This window comes from Brachionichthys hirsutus, chromosome 10 (genome assembly GCF_040956055.1).
Source record: "Brachionichthys hirsutus isolate HB-005 chromosome 10, CSIRO-AGI_Bhir_v1, whole genome shotgun sequence".
Classification (NCBI taxonomy): domain Eukaryota; kingdom Metazoa; phylum Chordata; class Actinopteri; order Lophiiformes; family Brachionichthyidae; genus Brachionichthys; species Brachionichthys hirsutus.
Genome location: NC_090906.1, coordinates 11,101,305 through 11,122,057, shown reverse-complemented (window position 1 = coordinate 11,122,057; position 20,753 = coordinate 11,101,305). Strand labels below are relative to the sequence as shown.

The 20,753-nt window shown below is 45.4% G+C and overlaps 2 protein-coding genes and 1 non-coding gene across 3 annotated transcripts; 1 reads left to right on the top strand and 2 right to left on the bottom strand.

Moving 5' to 3' along the window:
• Positions 1 to 6,821: 6,821 nt before the first annotated feature.
• Positions 6,822 to 17,139, top strand: si:dkey-175m17.7 (uncharacterized). Its single transcript, XM_068744382.1, has 5 exons — positions 6,822 to 8,817; positions 8,955 to 9,257; positions 9,617 to 9,878; positions 16,170 to 16,269; positions 17,011 to 17,139. The coding sequence occupies exons 1-5, from the start codon at positions 6,822 to 6,824 to the stop codon at positions 17,137 to 17,139; spliced, it is 2,790 nt and encodes a 929-aa protein (XP_068600483.1).
• trnad-guc (transfer RNA aspartic acid (anticodon GUC)) lies at positions 16,650 to 16,721 on the bottom strand. The gene has a single exon. It is a non-coding gene; the product is annotated as a tRNA-Asp (tRNA).
• Positions 17,140 to 17,733: 594 nt separating the features above from the next.
• Positions 17,734 to 20,189, bottom strand: banf1 (barrier to autointegration nuclear assembly factor 1). Its single transcript, XM_068744437.1, has 3 exons — positions 20,106 to 20,189; positions 19,348 to 19,511; positions 17,734 to 19,273 (listed from the first exon to the last, which is right to left on the bottom strand). The coding sequence occupies exons 2-3, from the start codon at positions 19,471 to 19,473 to the stop codon at positions 19,127 to 19,129; spliced, it is 273 nt and encodes a 90-aa protein (XP_068600538.1). The 5' UTR covers positions 19,474 to 19,511; positions 20,106 to 20,189; the 3' UTR covers positions 17,734 to 19,126.
• Positions 20,190 to 20,753: the final 564 nt, after the last annotated feature.

Genomic DNA, 20,753 nt, shown 5'->3' with positions numbered 1-20,753 from the left:
ATGTTTTTTTATTTTTTATTTTATTTTTACATTGTTAAAAATGTACACATAATCGGACAATTGTTAAAATAAAAAAAATCAAAAGATAAAAAAAAAAGTAAGCCTTTCTCAAATGTTTACACCAGAACATAGCATGCTATTAGCATGATATTAGCATGCTATTAGCATGTTTTCCGGACGGTTTTGACCGATGTTCGGCGCCTCTCGCCTCCTAATCGCCATCTTCCGTCACAAGTCGGCACGTGCTTGGCGTGCACGCCCCCGACTCCGGAACGTCTCGTGCGTTTCGCCATTGGTCTGGGATGATGTCATCCACACGGCGAAGACAATAGAGCCCACCTCCCCGTCGGCGCGTCCTCTCCACACACGCGCCGCTGCTCAGAGTGACACGCGCGTAGACGCGCTGCCAGCTGAGTCAGCCAGTCACCCCCTCCCGATGCCGTTTATTGATCTGTTTGTCTTTAAATGAGGACGGAGCATCTCGTCCGTAACTTCTAAGCGGAGGCGCGCAGGGCGGGGAAGGTGTCGCACATCTGGATCAGACCGCGGCTTCGGGTCGAGCAGCGCGGCCCGCAACAGACGCAAACACTGAGAGACTGCAGCTGCTGATGTAAGTTCTGCTTTGTCCACGTGTTTACAGCTGATTGATTGATCGTTGCCACGTGTGTCTGTTATTTTGTGGAGATCATTAGTCCCCGCGCGTGTGAAAGCAAGGTAATAATGAACCCATTATTAGACGCAGAGAGAAAGAGGGGGGGGGGGGGGGGGGCAGGCCTGTCCCATCAGCTTCTCATCGTGGTAATCATTCAAATAATGTACACACTGGGGGAGGAAGATGGACAAATTAACAGCGCCATCTAGCGGCGGTGTAAACGGGTGGGCGCTAAATCAATGTTCCATGCACAGGAGAAAGAACTAGAACTAACCTGCACCTATTGTTTCTTTGGTAAATGGAGATCTGTTCAAAGTTTTATTTTTAAAATTTCTAAGATGGGAGATATGTAAATAAAGTTTATTTGGCCCCCGGGAAACCTTCATCTGAGAACTGATGGATGGATGGATGGATGGATGGATGGATGGAAGCCATTCCCACATCCTTCTCATTTCATTGGTGGTGAGGGAAGATAATTAAAGGGTAAGGAAAGTAAAAGGATGTCTCTCTTGGATCTAAGTGCTTTACCAAGGGCTGACAGGCATGTCTGCTAATTGACTTTGAAGTCGAGTACAAAGGCTAGGGGTGAGCGTTGGATAATGCTAGCAAAAAATGCTAAGCTACATCATCCAAGACACATTCAGCAAAAATGCATCCATGCCGCGATGATGCTGATGAGGCTGTTGGTGCCTTGATTCCATTTTTATACATGAACAAACACACATGCATGCTAACGTTAGCCGCAGCATCCGGCTTTGCCTTTAATTGCAGAGATCACAGTGAGTGTTTCTGCATTGAACGATTGATCATAATGATTTTATTGCTTCGAATGTGAGCTTTGTTCTGTCGTTCTGTTAACGATTAGAACTCTTTTTGACACGACTGAGTAATCCAAGCGTAGCCGCAGTCCCTGCAGCATAAATGATGATAATCTGAGTGTTGCTGCTGCTGCAGGCCAGATGTGTGGCTGGGAGGGAGATGCTGTGCTACAGGATGTTGTCGCGTTCATGCCCACTCGTCATGTCGAGGTTTCCTTCAGGGATCTGATGATGGATGATCTGGCATAAGAAAATCCAGAGAGGGTACAGAAGCAGATTGTAGTTACCAATCTGCAAGTAACAGATGTAGATTTTTTTATTATTATTATTTGTTCAAGTTTAGCAATCTCGTGTCAGGAGGAGCAAAGTCGGAACAAATTGGTTTTACCTTTATATTGCTTATTTCGCAGCGATCATTAGCCGTGTGTGTGTGTGTGTTAAAGTCAGTTCTTTAAAGAGTTTATTCCCAGCATATTCCTGCTCTTCTTTTCTTCCCGTGACAGAGGACTCAAATCCTCCGCCAAGCTGCCTTTTGTCTGTTTCTATTCTCGGCGTTCTATTTTAGGATAACCCTATTCTGAATTCATTCATTAAGTTGCAGGTTAAAAATCCTGTTTTACTTTGCGCTGACATAGCTGAGTAGTAGCGGAATAAATTAGCATTGCTTTGCTGCTTCATTAAATATTTGATGTTTCCATATGGGTAAATAAAGGGAGGCACCCTGTGCAAAGTACGGCCCGGCAAGAGAACGCCGTGAACCTGTGGGGATTCGGGTTCATTTGGCTAATGGAGGGAAAGAGGAGATGGCTGAATGTGTCCTACTATGCTGCGCTCTGATTGGACAGAATGGCTGTCTGTCCCGTCTGTGGAGAGACGAGGTGATGGAATCGTGTTGACTTCCGCCTGCAGCCTGTGGTGGCGTCAGCGCTGATGCCGTGAAACGAGGCCGACGCAGTGAAAAGCAAACGTTGCAGCATGCTAACATTAGCACCAAATGTGGAGATGCGTCTTAATGTAGTTGTTGAGGAACTTTTCGGCCAATGGGATCAGTCATTTCTGTGCATTTAAATGTCAGTACTGGTTCCATTGTAGACTAAAGACACGGTCGAGTCCTTCACAGGATCGTTTGTTGCCAATCGTTTTCCTTCTGTCCCAATTTAATTTTGCGTCATTAGATGTGATTAGAAAGATTCTCCTTTTTACCCTGGATTGCTCCTTGATTTTTACATTTTACATTTATTTTTTCCGTCCCACTCTGCTGTTTTGGCATCCAAACCGCTATTTCAGTTTATTACAGAACCTGAAATGGGGATAAATGGAAATCCTGCGTGTGCTTCGGATCCGTCAGTTGAAGGTTTTCTAAGCCTTGTGACTGCGTAATTAATCTGAAGATGGATAAAGCTGATGGCACAGTTATCACGTGCACACCGCTTGCTCCTCTCTTGCCGTTGCTGTCTGAAGGACTTGTAGAAATTTGTGCTGCAGAATCTCATTAAAATGGGATTTTTCACCCAGTCTGGCAAGCGGCCATCTGTGCAGGATGTTCGAGGACTCAGCCATTATCATTCATGTCATATTTGCAGCAGGCAGGAACCGGCGTCGCTCTCTGCTGCTGTTTCCCCATCTGGCTTCCGCCATGGTGGATTTTTGTTTTCGTTTTTTTGTCATCAAGTTTCCCATAAAACCATCATCACTCATAAACACCAATACACTGTCATTGTACTCCTATCTGTCCCCCCCCCTCCCTCCGTGGAAGTTTTCATGTCCCTAATTGTATTTTTTAGCGTGCAGCAACGCACCGAGAGTCTGCTCTGATGTCTGGCTTGTTAAAATTCTCTGCCAAATCACGCTTGGATTCTCATATCCAGACAAATCTGATAGTTTTCTGCTTCCCTGCAGATTTGTGCAGCCTTTCCTTTCATTTTTCAGACCAAGCGGAGTTCCACTTGGACTCCGGCGTAAAACTAGTCGACGTCCAGAGAGCACAAAGCTACGGCAGGGCAGCTCAGTTTCCTGCTCCTAAAAGCAACAATCCCATGAGAGTATTACTCTGGAAAAAAAGAATACCCCTAGAATCTAGAATTACATCGGCATCGTTGTTCGATTGATTGTTATTCAAGACGATGTTTCTTCAAGATCTATTTAGCTCGGTAACATTTGAGGATGCGTACCTCAAATCTGATGCCGGGCTGCATTGGTTTAAGATGCAAATCGATGTCGTTGGCTTTATTATTTTATTGAAGATGAAAAGAGGGGATGTAATTTGAGTTCCATTTAAGTTTTCCTTCACTGAAAGTGCATCAGCAAACATGATTTACACTATATATGTATCCAGGGTGAAAATATTGCATCTTGTACTTTGTAATTCCTTCCTTTAGTGTAAAAGGATTCCCATTTTTAATATCCCGACCAGTGTTTTCTTTTTCTTCCTGACTTCGATGTAGAACTTCATGCAGTGTCGGTGACGTCATGTTCGGTACAGTATGAAGAACATCCTCGCACCTTTCCTCCTTTGTGCCCATCGCTCTCGCCTCCTGCCAGTGACTCAGTGACTTTTTTTTGTCATGCAACAGAGCAAAACCTCCTGCATCCCTAATTAAGCATAAATCCTCATATTATTGATTTCTTGTCCTGGTATTGTCCACTCAGCTGCCTGGGGGGGTGCTTTGCTGTCGGGGGAGGCTGATGGAGGAGCTGCGTACAGACAGGGTGGCGAGAAGGAACGGGAAGAACGGCATCAATTTAGCACAGCCATTTTCTCCCCCCCAAAAAAACACTTGCTGCACCAGCCCTGCAACCAGACGCTGTAACCCATCCTGCCAAAAATCTATACTGTGATTGTCTCTACTGTCTACAAGTCGTGCCCTGTCCCCCCCTCCCGTGCACGCACGCTGCCGTTTTCCAGGTGAAATCATATATTTGTCTTGCTTTAATTTCGTCACATGATTCCATCATGATTTTTCGCATTGTTCAGCAAACTGCTGCATGTTTGTGGAAACAGTGAGCTGAGTCTCATTTCAAATTTCACGCCATCAAAATCCAGGCTTGGCGTTGATTCCTGAAGTGTTCCGCCTCATCAAGTGCACGGACCTGCGACTGCCTCTCCTTGATCTGCCCTGCTCGGGTATTTATTCGGTCTGATATCAGCAGCTGACTCCATCGCTTGTCTTTGTCCTCGGCGGCTATTTCTGCTCCTCTTATGGCATTCTGCTTTTGTTTTTGCTGTGATTGAGGTCATGGTCTGTATAGCGGGGCATCAGTTCCCATGAATTACGCGTTTATCATTGAGTCTCATTCCCAAATTGTCTAAAATGGACTCTTCAGATCTTCTATCTGTCTCGCCGGTGCAGTTAAACATTACAGGTTGTCTCATGCGCCAAGGGCAGAGCGTTCAAACTGAATAGAATTCACCCTTCTTCTTCAAAAACAAAAATCTTTATTTGTCCCCAATGAGCTCATTTGGTTCGCTTGTTCGCTTTGTCTGCAGCGCCTATCTCTCTTTTCAGAGCTGCCAGATTGGCTGCAACCTCAGATCTGGGATCTGCCAATTAACAGAAGAGTGTAATAGTGAAATCAACAAAAAAACAAATTATTTGGTCACGAGAGCAACAGTTTGCTCATTTGCTGTTCAAACTGAAGCAGATGGAGGAAAGACACACAATAACGCCCAGTGTGTGTGTGTGTGTGTATCGGGCATGTAGTGTGTGTTAGCGGAGCCTTTTGACTTCATTGCTGCGTAATAAAAAGCCCAGTGGACTGATTCACAACCTCTTTAAAACGCTACGTTTAGATTTGGGTATTTTATCAATATAAATATTTCTGACAATTGACTCGAAAGCAAAGCTGATAAATAAATGTGTGAAATATACGGTGTAGCGTACTGAAATACTGATGTACAAAGATAAACGGGGGGTAATGTAGTTCTTTTTACCACATGGAGGCTTCCAGTCAGAAGGTGCGGCGCTTTTATCATCCCCACGGTAGTATCTTCTATTTTAACGTGCACCAGTGAAAGGGGCCGCTAGCCGGCCTGCAGTTTACAGTGTGTGAGAGGAAAGTGATCAGAGTGATAGTGACTTCCACCATGATAAATCTGGGTCAATGTATCCCCCCCCCCCCTACCCCCCCTCCACCACAGGCAAGGCTGAAAAAGGAAAAACGAGCTGAGGATGGCGTCACCAGGCTGCTTGGATACAAGCACGGGGGGCCCTGGAGCGCGGTTTGGGTTCTCTCTGGGTCGGTACCGCCCTCGCACTGAAGTCGTCAGTGTCACGTTATAATATGTCCTTCCTGTATTTTCTCTCTGTTCCTCTTCTTCCTCGTCAGTGTTGTCCAGAGTGTCTGTTCGGTGTTCGTCATGCCCCCCCGCCCCCCCCCCAATCCCAGACAGATGTTTAACAACTATCCATCCGATGAGTTTAAAAGGTTAATTTAAATTGTATGTGATGACCTTCTGTTTTACGCCACGGCCTGGACAAACGCTCCTTTCTACCTGGCCTGAAGGGTTCTGTTCATTTGGTGTGTTTCCGAGGCAGAATGAGGTTTAGATGCTCTGGAAGCGGGACGCTGGCTGTCCAGCGTTAACCGAACAAGAACTGCACTGGGCTATTTGGCTTTTCATTCATCGTGTTCTTCTGTAACGTCCGTCCCGCTGGTGCACGTCTGCGACGAGAGCAGTGAAATACAGACTCCCGCGTCTGATCGGAGGATGACGGGTGCTGCGGCTTCGGTGGCTGACCTACCCGACGGATCCTCGCCGCCATCGGGATTAGCTGGGATAATCCGCAAACGCGTTTAGTCTTTTGAGTAAATGAGCGTTAAATGTCCAAGCCCTAGAATAGGCACACGTCGGCGTGCATGTTTAAATGGATTGGGAGAACATAATCGCGTTATCCATCACAATCAAAACGTGCACCAAAGTCTGTCTGTTTGTTTCCTCTGCCTTTGATTCGTCCTGTGGCGTGTTAAAGGTCAAACCTGCGATGCGTCGTTCGTTGACTGCTGGTTTTATTTCACTTGGTTTGTTTTGCTCTAGAAAACGTACCTCAGAGACGAACATAAACGGTGTCAAAGTGTTGTCCTTGTTGTGGTGAATTTGGGGGGTTTTCTTTACGTTTCATTCTTTATAAATATAATTCCACTTATTGTTTCATACTAAAAAAAAATTAAAAAAACAGCAACTATGCTTAACATTAATATTTAATGGGTCCGAAGCAAAGCACTTGATGTTGCTTCTGAAACTGAAATGTAAAGTTCACCCCACATTTCATGTTTGTAATATTGGTACTCTCCTGACTGCTGTTCTTCCGCCTGTCTCTTCTTCTACATTTGACAGCGTCGCATACAACCAGATGCCTCCCCTCCCTCTAGATGAGCGCATAGTGGTCATCCAGCGCCCTAAAAGCCTAGCCCTGTACCACCCGTCCCCACAGGCCGTCCCGCAGCACGCCTCATCTAATGGACATGTCCACCAGTCTCAACCCCACTTCTGCTCCCCCTCCTGTAAATCCCTGAGTCTGGAATGCAAGGGCAGACCGGCCCGTGCGCAGAAATTCAAAGGCGATCGGCCCGTCACTCCAACAGGTGCCCGACGCATCGCTAGCCACTGCCACAGCAATGGCACAGTGACGCTCGGCCCGCGGCTTCCCTCGCACACTCACTCTATTGATATCAGGGTGACGGTGGACAAAGGAGGCCGGCGAGGAGGACTCGGCAACTCGTTGGGACGCAACGGGAGTGTCAAGGGCGGCAACGGGAAATTGGATCAAGCGCAATGTGAGAGGAAAACTGGAACTCCAGGGCGGTCGGGTGGAGCAGAACGCGAGCCACGGCAAAGCCGCCATAGTCGGCCGTCGTCTCCCCCTGGGGACATCCTGCAGTTTGTCCCCGCCCACGCACCGCAGCGCAGATTCAGGAGGGAAAGGGAAAAGGAAAACGTCGGTTCTCTGAACCGAGCCAACCAGGAAATTCCATCTATAGGTCACAAAAAGAGTTCCAAACTGGGAACTGTCCGTCAGAGTCATCCCAGCCTGCCCGTCCCAGTGCCCCACGCCGCCATCCTAAACTCCCACTGCTCCTCATCCCCCCCCTCGCAAGCCACGCGTGTCCCAGTCTCGCTTACGCAGCTCAGCCAGCCGCACCCGTCCCGCCACAGGGATCACCGCCCTCACGCTCTCCATGGTCTGCCCCTCTCGCCCTGCGCCCCCCATGCGGGAGGCTTCCCCAGCCCGGACCACACCTGCACCATTGACTGCACCCGCCCGCTCGGTTGCTGCTGCTGGAGGCTGGTAGCGTGCCGAGGGGGTAAAGGCCGATCTGATAACTGCCAAGGAGGCGGAGGAAGCTCTTCCACTTCAATTTCCTGCACCCACAATGTTGGAGCAGTGAGGAGAGGAGGCAAAGAAATGGGCCTCAGGAATTTGGGCGGGTGCCTCTCCACCACCTCCACCTCCAACACCTCCTCGTCCAACAGCACCGTGTCGGACTGCAGAGCGACGCTGTTCAGACCGCTGCGCTGCGCCTCCTGCTCCGGCCCGGCTGGGAACTTCGAGAGCCCTGCTATTCTTCGCAGAAAGTTGGTAGGGGGCTGCCTGCCCTGTGCCCCGCTGTCTTCTTCGGCCCCTCTGCGGGCAATACAGAGTTGCGTCACAGGATGTGACCCCAAGGCCTCTCAGACGGGGAGCTCCACCTGCAGCTACTGCAGCAGCGACCCCATAGTGGTGACCTTCAACCCCCGGCGAGTAAAGCCTCCCGGAAGAGGCGTTGGAGCCGCTCCCCCGATGGGCGCGCGGCGAGCGGACGACGACGACGGCGATGACTGCAGTGTCCGCACCATCTGGCCGGAAGACCTGGCCAAGAAGATGACCCGTTCCAAAGCCCAGAAGAATCACTTCGCCGGGATGGGGGGGGGAGTTGGGAAAAGCTATGCAAGCCACGCCCAGGAAGGCCTCGTCCTTCTGGACTCTGAAAACCTCCAGGAGTACACTCAGTCTCATCTGAGAGACCATGCCGGCCGATGGAGGCTGCAGCAGGGGAAAATGGCCGCCCTCGATTTCATGAGCCGCCGCTCCGGATCTGGCTTTGACGACGGCCGAAATTCCCTGAAGAGGCTCTTGAACAAATCTGAAGACGTAGGAACGGGTGAAGATGGCGTCGCGTCGTACCCGCGCTCGGCATCGCCGCCGTCGCCCGTGTCCTTCTCGCCGCCGCCGTCCGCCCCGACCACGCTCGTCAGGCCCAAGCCCTGGCTGCGAGACCGGGAGGGAGGACATTCCCTGCCTTCAGCGCGGTCGCTTCACCTGGCCCTCGATTCGCTGAACAGGGAACAAGACGAGGAGAACGGCAGAAGTAAGAATCCATCCCGTAGTCGTGGCGTCGGCCTCGTCCGCTCCAGTCTGATTTAAGTTTTGTTTTTGTCGTTTCTTGCCCCGTGGTGAAGTTTCCCGTCTCCGCTTTACCCTCTCTTCCGTTTTTTTTTCTCGCAGCGCACCTTTCCCTGCCGCTCTCCTCCTCTTTGCCGGCATCCCTGTCCGACGAGAGCGCGATGACGCCCGACGCGGAGAACGCCGTGGTCAGCGCCATCCTGCCCTTCCTGTTCCTGGGGAACGAGAGAGACGCCCAAGACCTGGACCTGCTGCTGCACTTCGACATCGGCTACGTGGTCAACGTGACCACGCACCTCCCGCTCTACCACGTCAGCGCCGGGCTGCGGTACAAACGGCTGCCGGCCACCGATAACAGCAAGCAGAACCTCCGGCAGTACTTTGAGGAGGTTTTTGAATTTATTGGTGAGAGTTCCACCTTTTTGATGTATTTATTACTAGTTGTTTACGGCAATGTTGTAGGAAGGGTTGACAAAAACTTTAATCAAAGTTGAGACGTGGACGAGACAAAGACCAGGAAGCACCGACTCGCACTAAATTAGCATTCAGCATTGTTCATCCGAAAGACGAGGCTAAAATTAAAGACGGGGGGGGGGGCAGAGGAAGCTCTTGTGGAGCTTCTGAAAGTCATCCAGCCTGGGTTTGCAAACTGGTTCCCTCCTTAGTTCCCCCTTCAGATAGAAATGTCGAGCAGCTTGACCTGCTGAACTAGTTTCTCCACCTTTAATCAGTAAATTGATCTGTCCTGTTCCTCTTGTCCTCAGAGGAGGCCTATCAGAGTGGGCAGGGGGTGCTGGTGCACTGCCAGGCAGGCGTGTCCCGTTCTGCAACCATCGCCATCGCCTACCTCATGAAGCACACCCTGATGACGATGACGGACGCCTACAAGTACGTTCGGAGCCGCCGCCCGGTGGTGTCCCCGAATCTCAACTTCATGGGCCAACTTTTGGAGTTCGAGAGGGACCTCAACTCTGGAGTCACTCCTCGCATCCTGATGCCCAAGCTAAACGGCGTGGAGACGCAGGTGTGAGAAGGGTCAAGGGGGTCGAGGGGGGGGGGGTCAGGAGCTTCGGGTTCAGCGCAGGCAAAGACGAGGCAGAAAATATTATAATAGTCGGCGCACTTTTGATACTGTGAAACGTGAGAAGGAAGCGGATGTTCGTTAAATCAACTGCCAATGTTCCGCACAGACTCCACGTCGCTCTGGGTTATCTCGCTTGTGTTTCCCCCCGACGATTCCTCCTCCCATCGTTTACGTTCGCAGCGCCTCAAAGAATACCGAGAATCTGTTGAATCACGAATCCAGAGCAGGAATGCAGACGTGGGACGGGAACGCCGATGGATAACACGCAGGATATTACGATGCTCTTTACTCCCCGTGCATTGACGAGTCGGTCGCACAGACCGCCGTCACTGTTTCCGTTCATCCCGTCATGCCTGTGGATTTTTCTCCTCCGGTTCGGGAACCGCGCTCTAGAGGAGCACGGACCTTTTATGCATGTAGCATTTTAGTAGCATTAACTTTGGAAACCGATCAGAGGAAACACAAGCAGTTCATGGAAATGTGTAGAAAGTGGTTTATTACAGTCAAAGCTGCCATAAATCATACATACATCTAAATATTCGGGGGAAGACACTGAATAAAGATGATTTTAAACACAATTAGAGCCTGAATGACCCCAAAGGTCAGCGGTAGTTTCTGAAGATGTATTTTATTTTATTTTAATTTGTAGCGTATTTGACCTGAGCAGATGCTGTCCTGTTTATGTGCTCTAAAACGGCACACCTTTCCCACCTGTGCACCTTTTATTTTGTTCTTCGTTGATGAGTGAACTGAATTCTTTTTATTTCTTTGAATGACATAAAGACATAAACCACGTATATTTGTTTAAATATCCTGTGACGGAAGGGTCATTTGATGCAGCAGAGATTTAATCGTATTAATTACGCTATCTTGTCAAGAACAAATCTCTTTATTTTATTATCCAGATACCTTTGGGAAGGAGACGCTCCTTAAATGTTCTTTTGCCTTACGGTCATCCTTCTTGTATTCTTGTAATATCTCCTTTCAGCCAATCACAACTGTTTGTTAATTTGTGATGAGCAAAAGTATTTTGAGGTGCAGGTTTTCTTTGTATACTGTGCAGCACATAAATAACCCCTTCATTTCAAAACTATGAAGCATCTTGTTAACATTTAGCAAATTACGGGGAGAATCCGTGTTCTGTGGAGAGCTAAAGATGCCATACATTTTTTTTTTTACAACGTGATAATATATTTTTATAATTTGCTGAGGGTAAAAAAATACTTTTTGGTTGCAGTAATCTTTGTTTTGTCTGGACGGCTGTTTGTGCAGAATGAAATTCGGGATCTTCAGCTTTGTTTCGTGTTATCAGACCTCGAGAAGCTGCCTGTCCCGTATTTCAGCGTAAGGATCTTCAACTCCCGTCTCTCCGGCTCCGCTCACAGGAGTTGAAGTATTAACTCTTGAAGAGGGCCTTTTGCCATTGATCCTTGTTCATTTTTTTTTTTTATACGGACTATATATGCAAAATGGTTGTGGAAGGAATCTCTTCAATGCATCGAACCCAAACCTTTTCTCTATAATTCATGCAAACTGAAGGGCCAGTGTCTCTGGGACTGTCGGTGTGTACAAACCATCCTTCTGAGAAGAGGAAATTGTTCCTGGAGCTACGCTAACTTTTTGAGGACTTTGTAAATCTGATCATTGCTTAATTGTGGGACTTTAATTACTCCTGTTTGTATTTTATTGCTCTTTATTTTTTATTATTAAAAAGACACTGTTATTTCCTGTACCAAATATTGAACTTTGAACTTTAAATTGAAAGACTGTTTTGCAGCGATGGCTGAAGAAAATGCAGATCACCTCCTTTCTTTGCAGCGGGGGGGGGGGGGGGGGGGGTCAGAACTCTTCAGGTAACGCTGTGCGCTTCCAGTTCGACGTTCCTCCTATTCCAGAGACCCAAACACTCATGTAATTTAACCTGTGATGCTAATGAAAGGTTCCTCTGAGGCAAATGTAATATTTTCATATTGTTGTAACTGCTCCTTGTATTTCGACGACGTTTCTAACCCTCATGCACTGTGACTAATACAATGCTGCTATATCGCAAATACCTTTTTTTTTTTGTATGTCTCAACCAGCTGATGCAAATGGGAGAATATCGCTTAGAGTGACTGATGCAAAGCGGGTTTAAATACAGAGTTCAAGTTGTACGAATTCAATCCAGGCTCCGTTGGGGTGCCTCGCTGCAGCGCATTAATCTCAGCGTAGCTGCACAGCCAGAGGATGCGTAGCTGTTCCTGTGGGGCTTCCGTTGTAAGCACGAGAGGAAGGAAAGAGACGGTATAATGTAGCACTGGAATATTATACTGTAATGTATGCTTGCTGTGGTTCTCTAAAACTGTGACGTTGCTTTATCTGCAGAAATGCTGCAGTTTTATTTTGACTTCAGTAAAACATCCAAGCTAAGGAATGGCAATGGTGTAGAATCTGTCCTTAAACTACTTCAAAACTGTAAAAGACTTCATCCTATAACTGATTCTTAAACGAGATGCTTATTTAGATGGAAAGAAAATGCTGCAGTGTTGACATGTGCAGCAAATTAACATTTATTAGAATTTTTGCTAGCATCTCCGAAAAGTACGAGATTTTACTCTACGTGCTACCAACATTAAAATAGGATTATTTTAATATTTGAGCGGGTTTTAAGTCTTCTGTCAAATTTAGTCAACAATTTGACCTAAATAAATATAAAAATAATTCATCTTCTATAAAATATGTATATATTTTATATAAGAGGTGTAAATGTTTGATCTGTGTTCGGGTGTGATCAATATTTTTAGAATAGCTTTTTGTGGAAAGAAGTTAATAATACACATCACAATAACACATGTTATAAACATCTATTGGACATGAAAGTACATTTATAATAAATATAGACCTAATGTCTCCTTATATAAGATAAATCCATACCATTAATGCACCATGGAATTCTGAGAATGTTGTGGTGATTTCAGACACTAAATTAAATTTCACCCTGCATCACTCCGTCATCGTGTAGCACAACATATGCAAAGCTCCAATGGTATTGTTCTGAAATACAGTACTCCTAAAATAATCTATGGCTAGTAGATAGTTATGTCAAATATACACAGCCAGGCCTTCCGTGTATCCATGACTTCCCAGACAAGGATGGAGGACTGAGGTTCCGTTTTGGTTTGTGAGCAGCATCTATCCGAGACGCAAGGTTGTAGATGACATTAAACTGGATGTGTGTGAATCTGAATTATCTGTTTTTGTGCGGAATGCATAGGTTCACTATAGCTGCAGGAAGAACGGGAAGTTTTGTTAGGATGCTCTCTGGACACTGACCAACTCCGGCCTCTTACATTCGATTTGCAGCAGCTCAGATGAAACCGATATTTGTGTTGATTTCCCATCAAGTGGTTTAAACTCCTGTTTTGTCTTTTGTTGGTTATTGATGAATATTATACCTTATCTTTCTAAAGTGTGCAGTGCAAACCCTTAATGGCTGGATTTGGAAGTGGTCATCCATGTTAATTTGGAGTAAACACACTGGAACTGGCTCTTTTAATAAAACACTTTTTTTTAAGGGATAACTAATAATTGAGTGTCTGTTTTAAGTTATCTCATTGTCATCTCTGCCGTGCCGTGTGCCGGCTGAAGTTCGCTCTGAAGTTAGGGGTGTCTGTTTGGAAAATATTGAGCGGTTACATTACCGTCGATACACACAGCCAATTGCGATTGATGATTCACACGATCACCCCGCCCCAAATCTGCTTTGCTCATCCTTGCATAAGAGCTGGCTTGGGATTCACAGCTGGGACTGATCGATCAGCGAAAGGTTACAGCAAACTCTGTGCCTTGAATAAATGCAGCAAGTACTACAACAATGTGTCGCACTGTACCGACGGAGGCCTCCATGTATCAAGCTCCGTTGCGGCACAGCAGTAATTAAGTTTCATCTTAATTAGCTAATATTAATTAAAGAGAGGAAATAATTAACTGCAATATTGTAATGTAATATAGACAATATACAATTAATTAAAATTTTTGATTTAATGTGAATGTAATTTAGCATAAATTACACATTTAAAGAATGGCTGTGATGCAGCAGTTTATATTATCAGGCCATATAATCCTTCAGCTTGTTCGTCAGGAACCGGACTTGTCACGACTCGGTTCTGTTCAGGTCAGGGAATCGAACCTGTCCAGTCTCCTCCAGCAGATGGAGCCCTTAAACTGCTGTTCGTTATTTGACTTGTAAGAAAATGTTAACAAATGGGAAGGCGGCGATGCTGGTCTGCATGAAGAAGAAAAAAATCCTCAATAATTACTCATTCTAAAACATCTACAGTTACTGAGTAGGTAGCGTGTCATAATGTAACGCCGTTAAACTGGTGACGTCAGCGATGACGAGGACAAACTCGGCCAGAGATAATAAAAGTATAGAGACGTCACTTCCGGTAGTCACATCGAGGCCACGCCATAACCCGCCCTACTCTGTCTCTGGCTATCTGATTGGCTTGCGATTGAAAGTGACGTTTCTTCCGGAGCATCTTCTCTTCCGAATTCGCTCGATATTGTTAATTGGCGATAAATTCATTTGAATATCTATTTGTTTTTAGCTCGAACAGGAACCCAGTGGAGGTAGCGGAGTTAGGAGGAGTCCGAATTTGAGTTTGTTTGTCCGCTATCGGCGGAATAACAGTCTTATCGCGAGACCGACGGAACGCTAGCATAGCAATTTAGCAAATATGGCGTCGTGTACGCGCACAGACCGAGAAAGAGCTAACGTGGGCGTCAAGCTGTTGGAGCTCTTTCCTCCACAGGGTCTTTGGTTTGAGAGCGACACTTAGGATGCGTGTCGCGCTCATTGGCTGGTTAAAATATTTAACGTCTCTGCGTTTTAATGTGCTAATAATCACCCATTTTCCTTTCACCTGTAACTAGCATCCTGTCACTTAGCATTCATTTTACAACGTAAACATGAACTAGACTGCCGCAGTCCCCATAGCAACAGAGGAGGGGGGTGGGGCATCACTCATACCCATAATGATTCAGCCCTCTAGAGTTCACATCCCGCACTGTATAAAATCTTTAACAGCAAAAAAAAACACACACACCTCCCTGTATCATATCAGAGATTAAAGCCACAGACTTCAATTGGCCCCCATTTCTCAGGCACAGTTATGGTACAATCCACCCTCATGAGAGAACACCCCCCCCCCCCCCCCCCATTCCTCTGTCTGGCGGGTACCACTCACTGCCGAGGGGTGAGCCCATCCATCCACCATAAATCTAGCGCTTTATTGTGGCAGAATTGCAGAGCACTGGTCTGTGCAGAGCAGGGTAGCATCCAGGCTGTTGTCTGTGAGGGTGGGGTCCGGCTTCACTGCTACCACCAAACATAAGCTGACAGAGGGAGAGAAGAGGGGGGGGAAGATTGCACCTGAAGAGCAGTATTATACGGGTAAGGAGAAAAGGGGTTGGGTGGAAGCTGAAGGGAAAAGACAATGGGGAAAGGTCCAGAATGTTTCCAATAGATTTGCTCCTTTGCTGCTCGATTTGTTTTTTATTGCTTTCCTGTTGACATCCAATCTCACACGATTCCTTCTGTGATTTGTTTTCCAGCCATATGCAGACACAGTCTTTATTTCATAAATGTCTTTAAGCCTGCAGTGCTTATTTCTGGTTATTCTTAGTGGTTATTCTCACTCATAGTGGGAGAATCTGTGGGCCATGGTGAATAAATCTGACCATTTGGCCCAGTTTACAGGTGTGATTTGCGTTTAATAAATTATCGGATATGATTTTGATTCCATTAAAGGTGATGTAATGTAGCGGTTGTGTGAATTTTCTGACGTGAAATTTATAATTACAATATTGGAGCCTGACTGGTTTCATGCTTTCTTGTTTAGCAGCCAAAATCTACCAATAAGCACCCCGATATTCTGCTTTTGTCTTGGATTTTATATACAATTATTATTATCATTAAATATGTTATTTCATACATATAACTGATTTGATCTTTTGCTTTTGCGAATTCGGCTGTATAAATTCAACGATGCGAAACTTTTTGCAAACAACAAACATTCTTTCTACTCTTGAATAAATCAGTTTAGTTCAGGTGAAACCTGGGATTTCCGGATCGATCATTGACGGGCACAGGCATGGCCACGGGGAAGCGATTTCAAATGAAACTTGTGCGTGCACTTCCTTCACTTCCTAATTGTAACCCTGGAATTATAAATGTTGTTGTTTGTGGCCAGGATGAAAGGAGACACCCCAGTGAACAGCACCATGAGCGTCGGCCATGCCAGGAAGCTGGTGGAGCAGCTGAAGATAGAAGCTAGTTTCTGCAGGATAAAGGTAAGACAATCTGAAGATAATCTCGATTCAGGTTTGAACCGTGAGAGTGTAATAGGATAGAACACCCAAAAGAGAAACATCAACCAATCATAAAACAGCAAAATATTTCACGGATATATGAAGAATAACACAGAATGTGAAATCTTATATTTCTGTGCAGTAAAGGAAGTCGCCACTTCAAGCACAGTAATACTTGTGCAAACATTAAACCTGCCATCAGCTTGACTTTCATTATGCAGTAAATCCTCGTAGCGACATTTAAAAGGTGACGCTGTAGAGTTTTGACTAACTCATTATCATATGTATTTCATTGAAGCACTTTAAGCGCCTCTGAATGGGATGGAGTCAACTCGCCAGCAGCCGAAAAAAAAAAAAAAGATCTCCCCGTCGGGGAATCGAACCCCGGTCTTCCGCGTGACAGGCGGAGATACTGTCCACTATACTAACGAGGAAGGCACAGACGGAGGCGGTGTGAAAGTAATTATAAATAAAACATAGAGAAAAACAAAAAACAAAAGCAAATAGATAAACAATACATGGCCGCGGCGATTACATAACACCCCCGCCGCAGAGGTCAAGCAAATATTTCCCAGTTTAGAAGCCTAATTTATTCCAGTCTCTAAACGCACCATAACCTTTAATAAACCAAAAGGATTATCTTTTTGCTCGTGAGTTGTGTTTGTAAAGGGACTAATAGCTGAAGATAATGCAGTAAATCTGTCCACCCTGATTGATCTCCAGGTATCAAAGGCCGCCGCCGACCTGATGACGTACTGCGACGCCCACTCCTGCGACGACCCCCTGATCACACCTGTGCCCACCTCAGAGAACCCGTTCAGGGAGAAGAAATTCTTCTGCGCTCTGCTTTGAGACCCAGTCAGGGGATTGTTGTGATTCAAGTACAACTGTACAGTGTGTGTACATGTATGTACAGCGAGTACATGTACTTCCGATCTAAATAAGACGTCACTGTGCTACAGTAACACCTCGCCTATGTAAAAGCTGCCGATGTTACAGTATACTGAAATCCCTTAAATGCTAAAACGTCCGTCTCAAGAGATTTCAAACTAAAATTAAACAATCGATAAGTCAGTTTATATATAAAAATAAAATAAAAATAAAAGTCAGCTATCATCAGAACAGACATTTCATACACACATACTATATTTACAGGTGCCAAACAGTCTGTGCATCGAGCAGTAACGGGTCTGCGTGGATTTGCAGCTTTTGCTGACTGGAAAAATGACTTCCTTTTTTTTTAGGTGATAACTGAGTTTCCATTTGCTGATATCGTTGATGCTTTACCTACAGATGGGGCCTTTTCTTCCTCATTACCTTTTAGATTCCATCGACCAAGAACAGCAGGTGTACGAGTGGGTTATAATGACATACGTTCATTTTAATGTTTATTCTGTGTGTGTGTGTGTGTGTGCGCGTGCGCGTGCGTAGTTGCTATATTGTGAAACTTAAAGTAACATCTGATCACTGTCAAATCACGATTTTATAGTTCAATAGCAAACAAACCCAGAAAAAAATATTCCGAAATCAGTTATGAGCGTCAAGTGAAATATTTTACATTTCTTTAGGGTAAAAAATAAATAAATGCACCAGTTATAATATATTTTAAAGACAGGTTTTCATCTTCATTTTTAACCAAACACAAAGAGTCAAGAGACACTTCAACTTCCTTTAATGTGAATGTTCTTTAGCCGTTTACGGTTGTGTTGAACCATAAGCTCAAAAGAGAACACTGCTCTTGTTTCGAGCTCCTTCTCATCGCATCACCTCCATGGCAACTCACAAGAGATTTTTGGGACCCCCCCCCCCCTCTCTGTTCAGGACTGAAAATCGGCCAACGCATTTGTAGTATGTTTCAAATGTCACCTTTGGTTGGCAGAAAAGTAACCACGGAAATAAAATCTACCGTTACCAAATGGTTTGACTCGTTTGTATTTTTACAATGTGAAACAAAAAAAAAGCTGACACCAAATGTTTAATCGGCATTAAGGCATCCGATTGAAAAGCCACAAATCAATACAGAAAAACAGGACAAAGCAAGAGTAACAAAATCTGCAGCCAATGTGTTTGACACACATGGCCACATGACATGACCCAACAAAGATTTGACAGTAGGGGGAGTTTGTTGCAGCGGCATCTTTATTTATACACATTTGCATGTTCGGTTTCAAACAATCAATAGTTTTCGCGCCATAAAATCAGAACACTGACGACCAGAACAGATTTGGGATTTGTGTTTCAGTAGATCACATAAATCTTCATACTTTCCTCCCCTTCATGAAATGATTTAAACATTTGTTCTTAAAAGGTAAATGGTGAAATCTTATAATTATGACTGCGTGCAATTTCTTGAACAAAATGGACTTTATGGCAACATTGCACTGGTTATAAACACAGACGAACGTGGAGAGAAGCCCATGAACAGACAGAGTATAAATATTAGTCTGGATGTTCCTGCCAAGTCGGCGCATTAGACGCAGTAAAATGTGAGATTAAGATTAAGAGATAAACCCTCAGTGTAGGACAATCAATGGATAAAATGTGGTCATTAATGGAAAACACAATAATCCGGTGATGACAGGAACTCTAAACGCTAATTTGAGCAGATCAGAATGTGTGGAACCCAGACATGACACAGATTATCAACCCAATTCAAACAATTCCTATTCCCAGTCCGTGAGAATGGACGAATGCTGTTGTTCAAAATAAACAAGCGTCATTTAAAACCAATTTTTTTTTGTTGACAGTGTCAGTTAAACCTCAATCACACATATTGTGTGGGTGAACAGAAAAGGTAAAACACCGTTTGGACTTCCGAAGTAGAAATCAATGACTGTTTTCACAAGAACGCATCGCACCAATCCTTTAGACAGCCGAAGCAGTCGCGCTGTTGTTTCTTGTTCGCCGAACAAGTGTCTTTCAGCCAGTCCTGGAAAAGCTCCTCGTCTTTCTTCAACACGAGAAACTGCCCGAGGACGACGTACGCCTGAGGAGGAGGAAGAACATTTTAATATTAGCCTCAATCATATTAAAAATAAAAGGGTGACAAAATCAAATGACCTTGTCAAAGCCTTTCTCCTCCAGTCTTTTGCCGAGGACCTCTCCGATGCCAGCGAGCATCAACACGGGCTTCTCGCCCATCGGCTCTGCCACAAAGTCTTTATGCTTCTGGCTGGTCGACGACATGGCTGCTTCCTAAGATGGCCACAGATCAGACTTCTAAGCTGTAACACAAAAGGTATACGACCTTTGTTCCACAGAGTTTCCAAATTAACCACACACAAAGACACTTTGGAATTAAACTTCCTCCTTCCTTGTCAAACAGCACACTAGTTTCATCCACACGGACATAGAAGACTTCCGGTTGGCTTCGCATCAAAAAAACACACAGTTCTGCGTTTAAACGTCTATTTACGAGCACTGCTATGAATGTAAAGTTACGTAGCGCTGAACGGCGCGCGCGCAATAGCTTCCCGTGCTAATAGCTTCCCGTGCTAACGGCCTCCACGCGGGGCTTCATTTAATCGCTATGCCAGCTGTGAGAAAAGTTTCCATTTATGCCCAAACGAGTCGCGTTTGACGGCGTGTACCGATACTATCGTTGGCATTTCGTGAAACGCGATAGTGCCGTAATTCTTCCGATATCGCAGAAGTTAGCCCCTCTGAAGCTAAGCTAGCGTAGCATCAGAACCGCTAGCTCAGACTCCGGGTGCCTTCAGATTGATGTGATGCTACGTGTCTTTAAATAAATAAAGAGTATAACGTTAATGAAATCGGCTAACTCTGAATACTGACTGCGACATATTGTCTGATATTACCTTCCAATGCTCGGTCCGGGATGAGCGTGAATGTGGCTCACAGTATCTTAGTTTCTGTTTTAAACGCCGTCGACCACAATGCACTGCGCCCGCCATTTTGCGCCATACGTCACGCAGTGGGAAAGATTTCTATTCCCAAACCAATGACTTACAGGATAGTCAGATTTTGACGGTGTTTGTTTTTATTGTTTGACGGTTAGCAGTATAACCGAATTTTTTTTTGGACGGATCTCGATTAAAAGAAACGGCAGACGGGACTTGGTCCAACTTAGATCCCATTACATTTTGAGAGCGATTCAAATACCCATCTGGATAAAAAAAAGAAATAGCAAATATCCGGATGTTCCGGTTTACACATAACGGAGGCTTTAAAAATATAGATATTCATTTTCTGAATCCGGAATCCTGGTCGCGGGGTCTATCGGAACCTAACCCAGCAGTCTACTGCCCAGAGGCAGGGTACTCCCTGGACAAGCCGCCAGTTCATTGCAGGGCTGCAAACAATTATTGACCACACGTTCACACCGATGGACAATTCAGCATAACCAATTCATCTAAAATGCACGACACTGAGAGAACATGCACATTCCTCCGTGCCACCGTGCTGCCCTCAAAATATAATATTCCGGTCTTGTAAAATATGCGTTA

Coding starts and splice junctions, on each gene's coding strand:
- si:dkey-175m17.7 (XM_068744382.1), top strand. CDS start 6,822: ATGCCTCCCCTCCCTCTAGATGAGCGCATAGTGGTCATCCAGCGCCCT. Junction 9,258..9,616: donor GGAGGTTTTTGAATTTATTG/GTGAGAGTTCCA, acceptor TCTTGTCCTCAG/AGGAGGCCTATCAGAGTGGG. Junction 9,879..16,169: donor AACGGCGTGGAGACGCAGGT/GTGAGAAGGGTC, acceptor GTTTGTGGCCAG/GATGAAAGGAGACACCCCAG.
- banf1 (XM_068744437.1), bottom strand. CDS start 19,473: ATGTCGTCGACCAGCCAGAAGCATAAAGACTTTGTGGCAGAGCCGATG. Junction 19,274..19,347: donor AGGAGAAAGGCTTTGACAAG/GTCATTTGATTT, acceptor CCTCCTCCTCAG/GCGTACGTCGTCCTCGGGCA.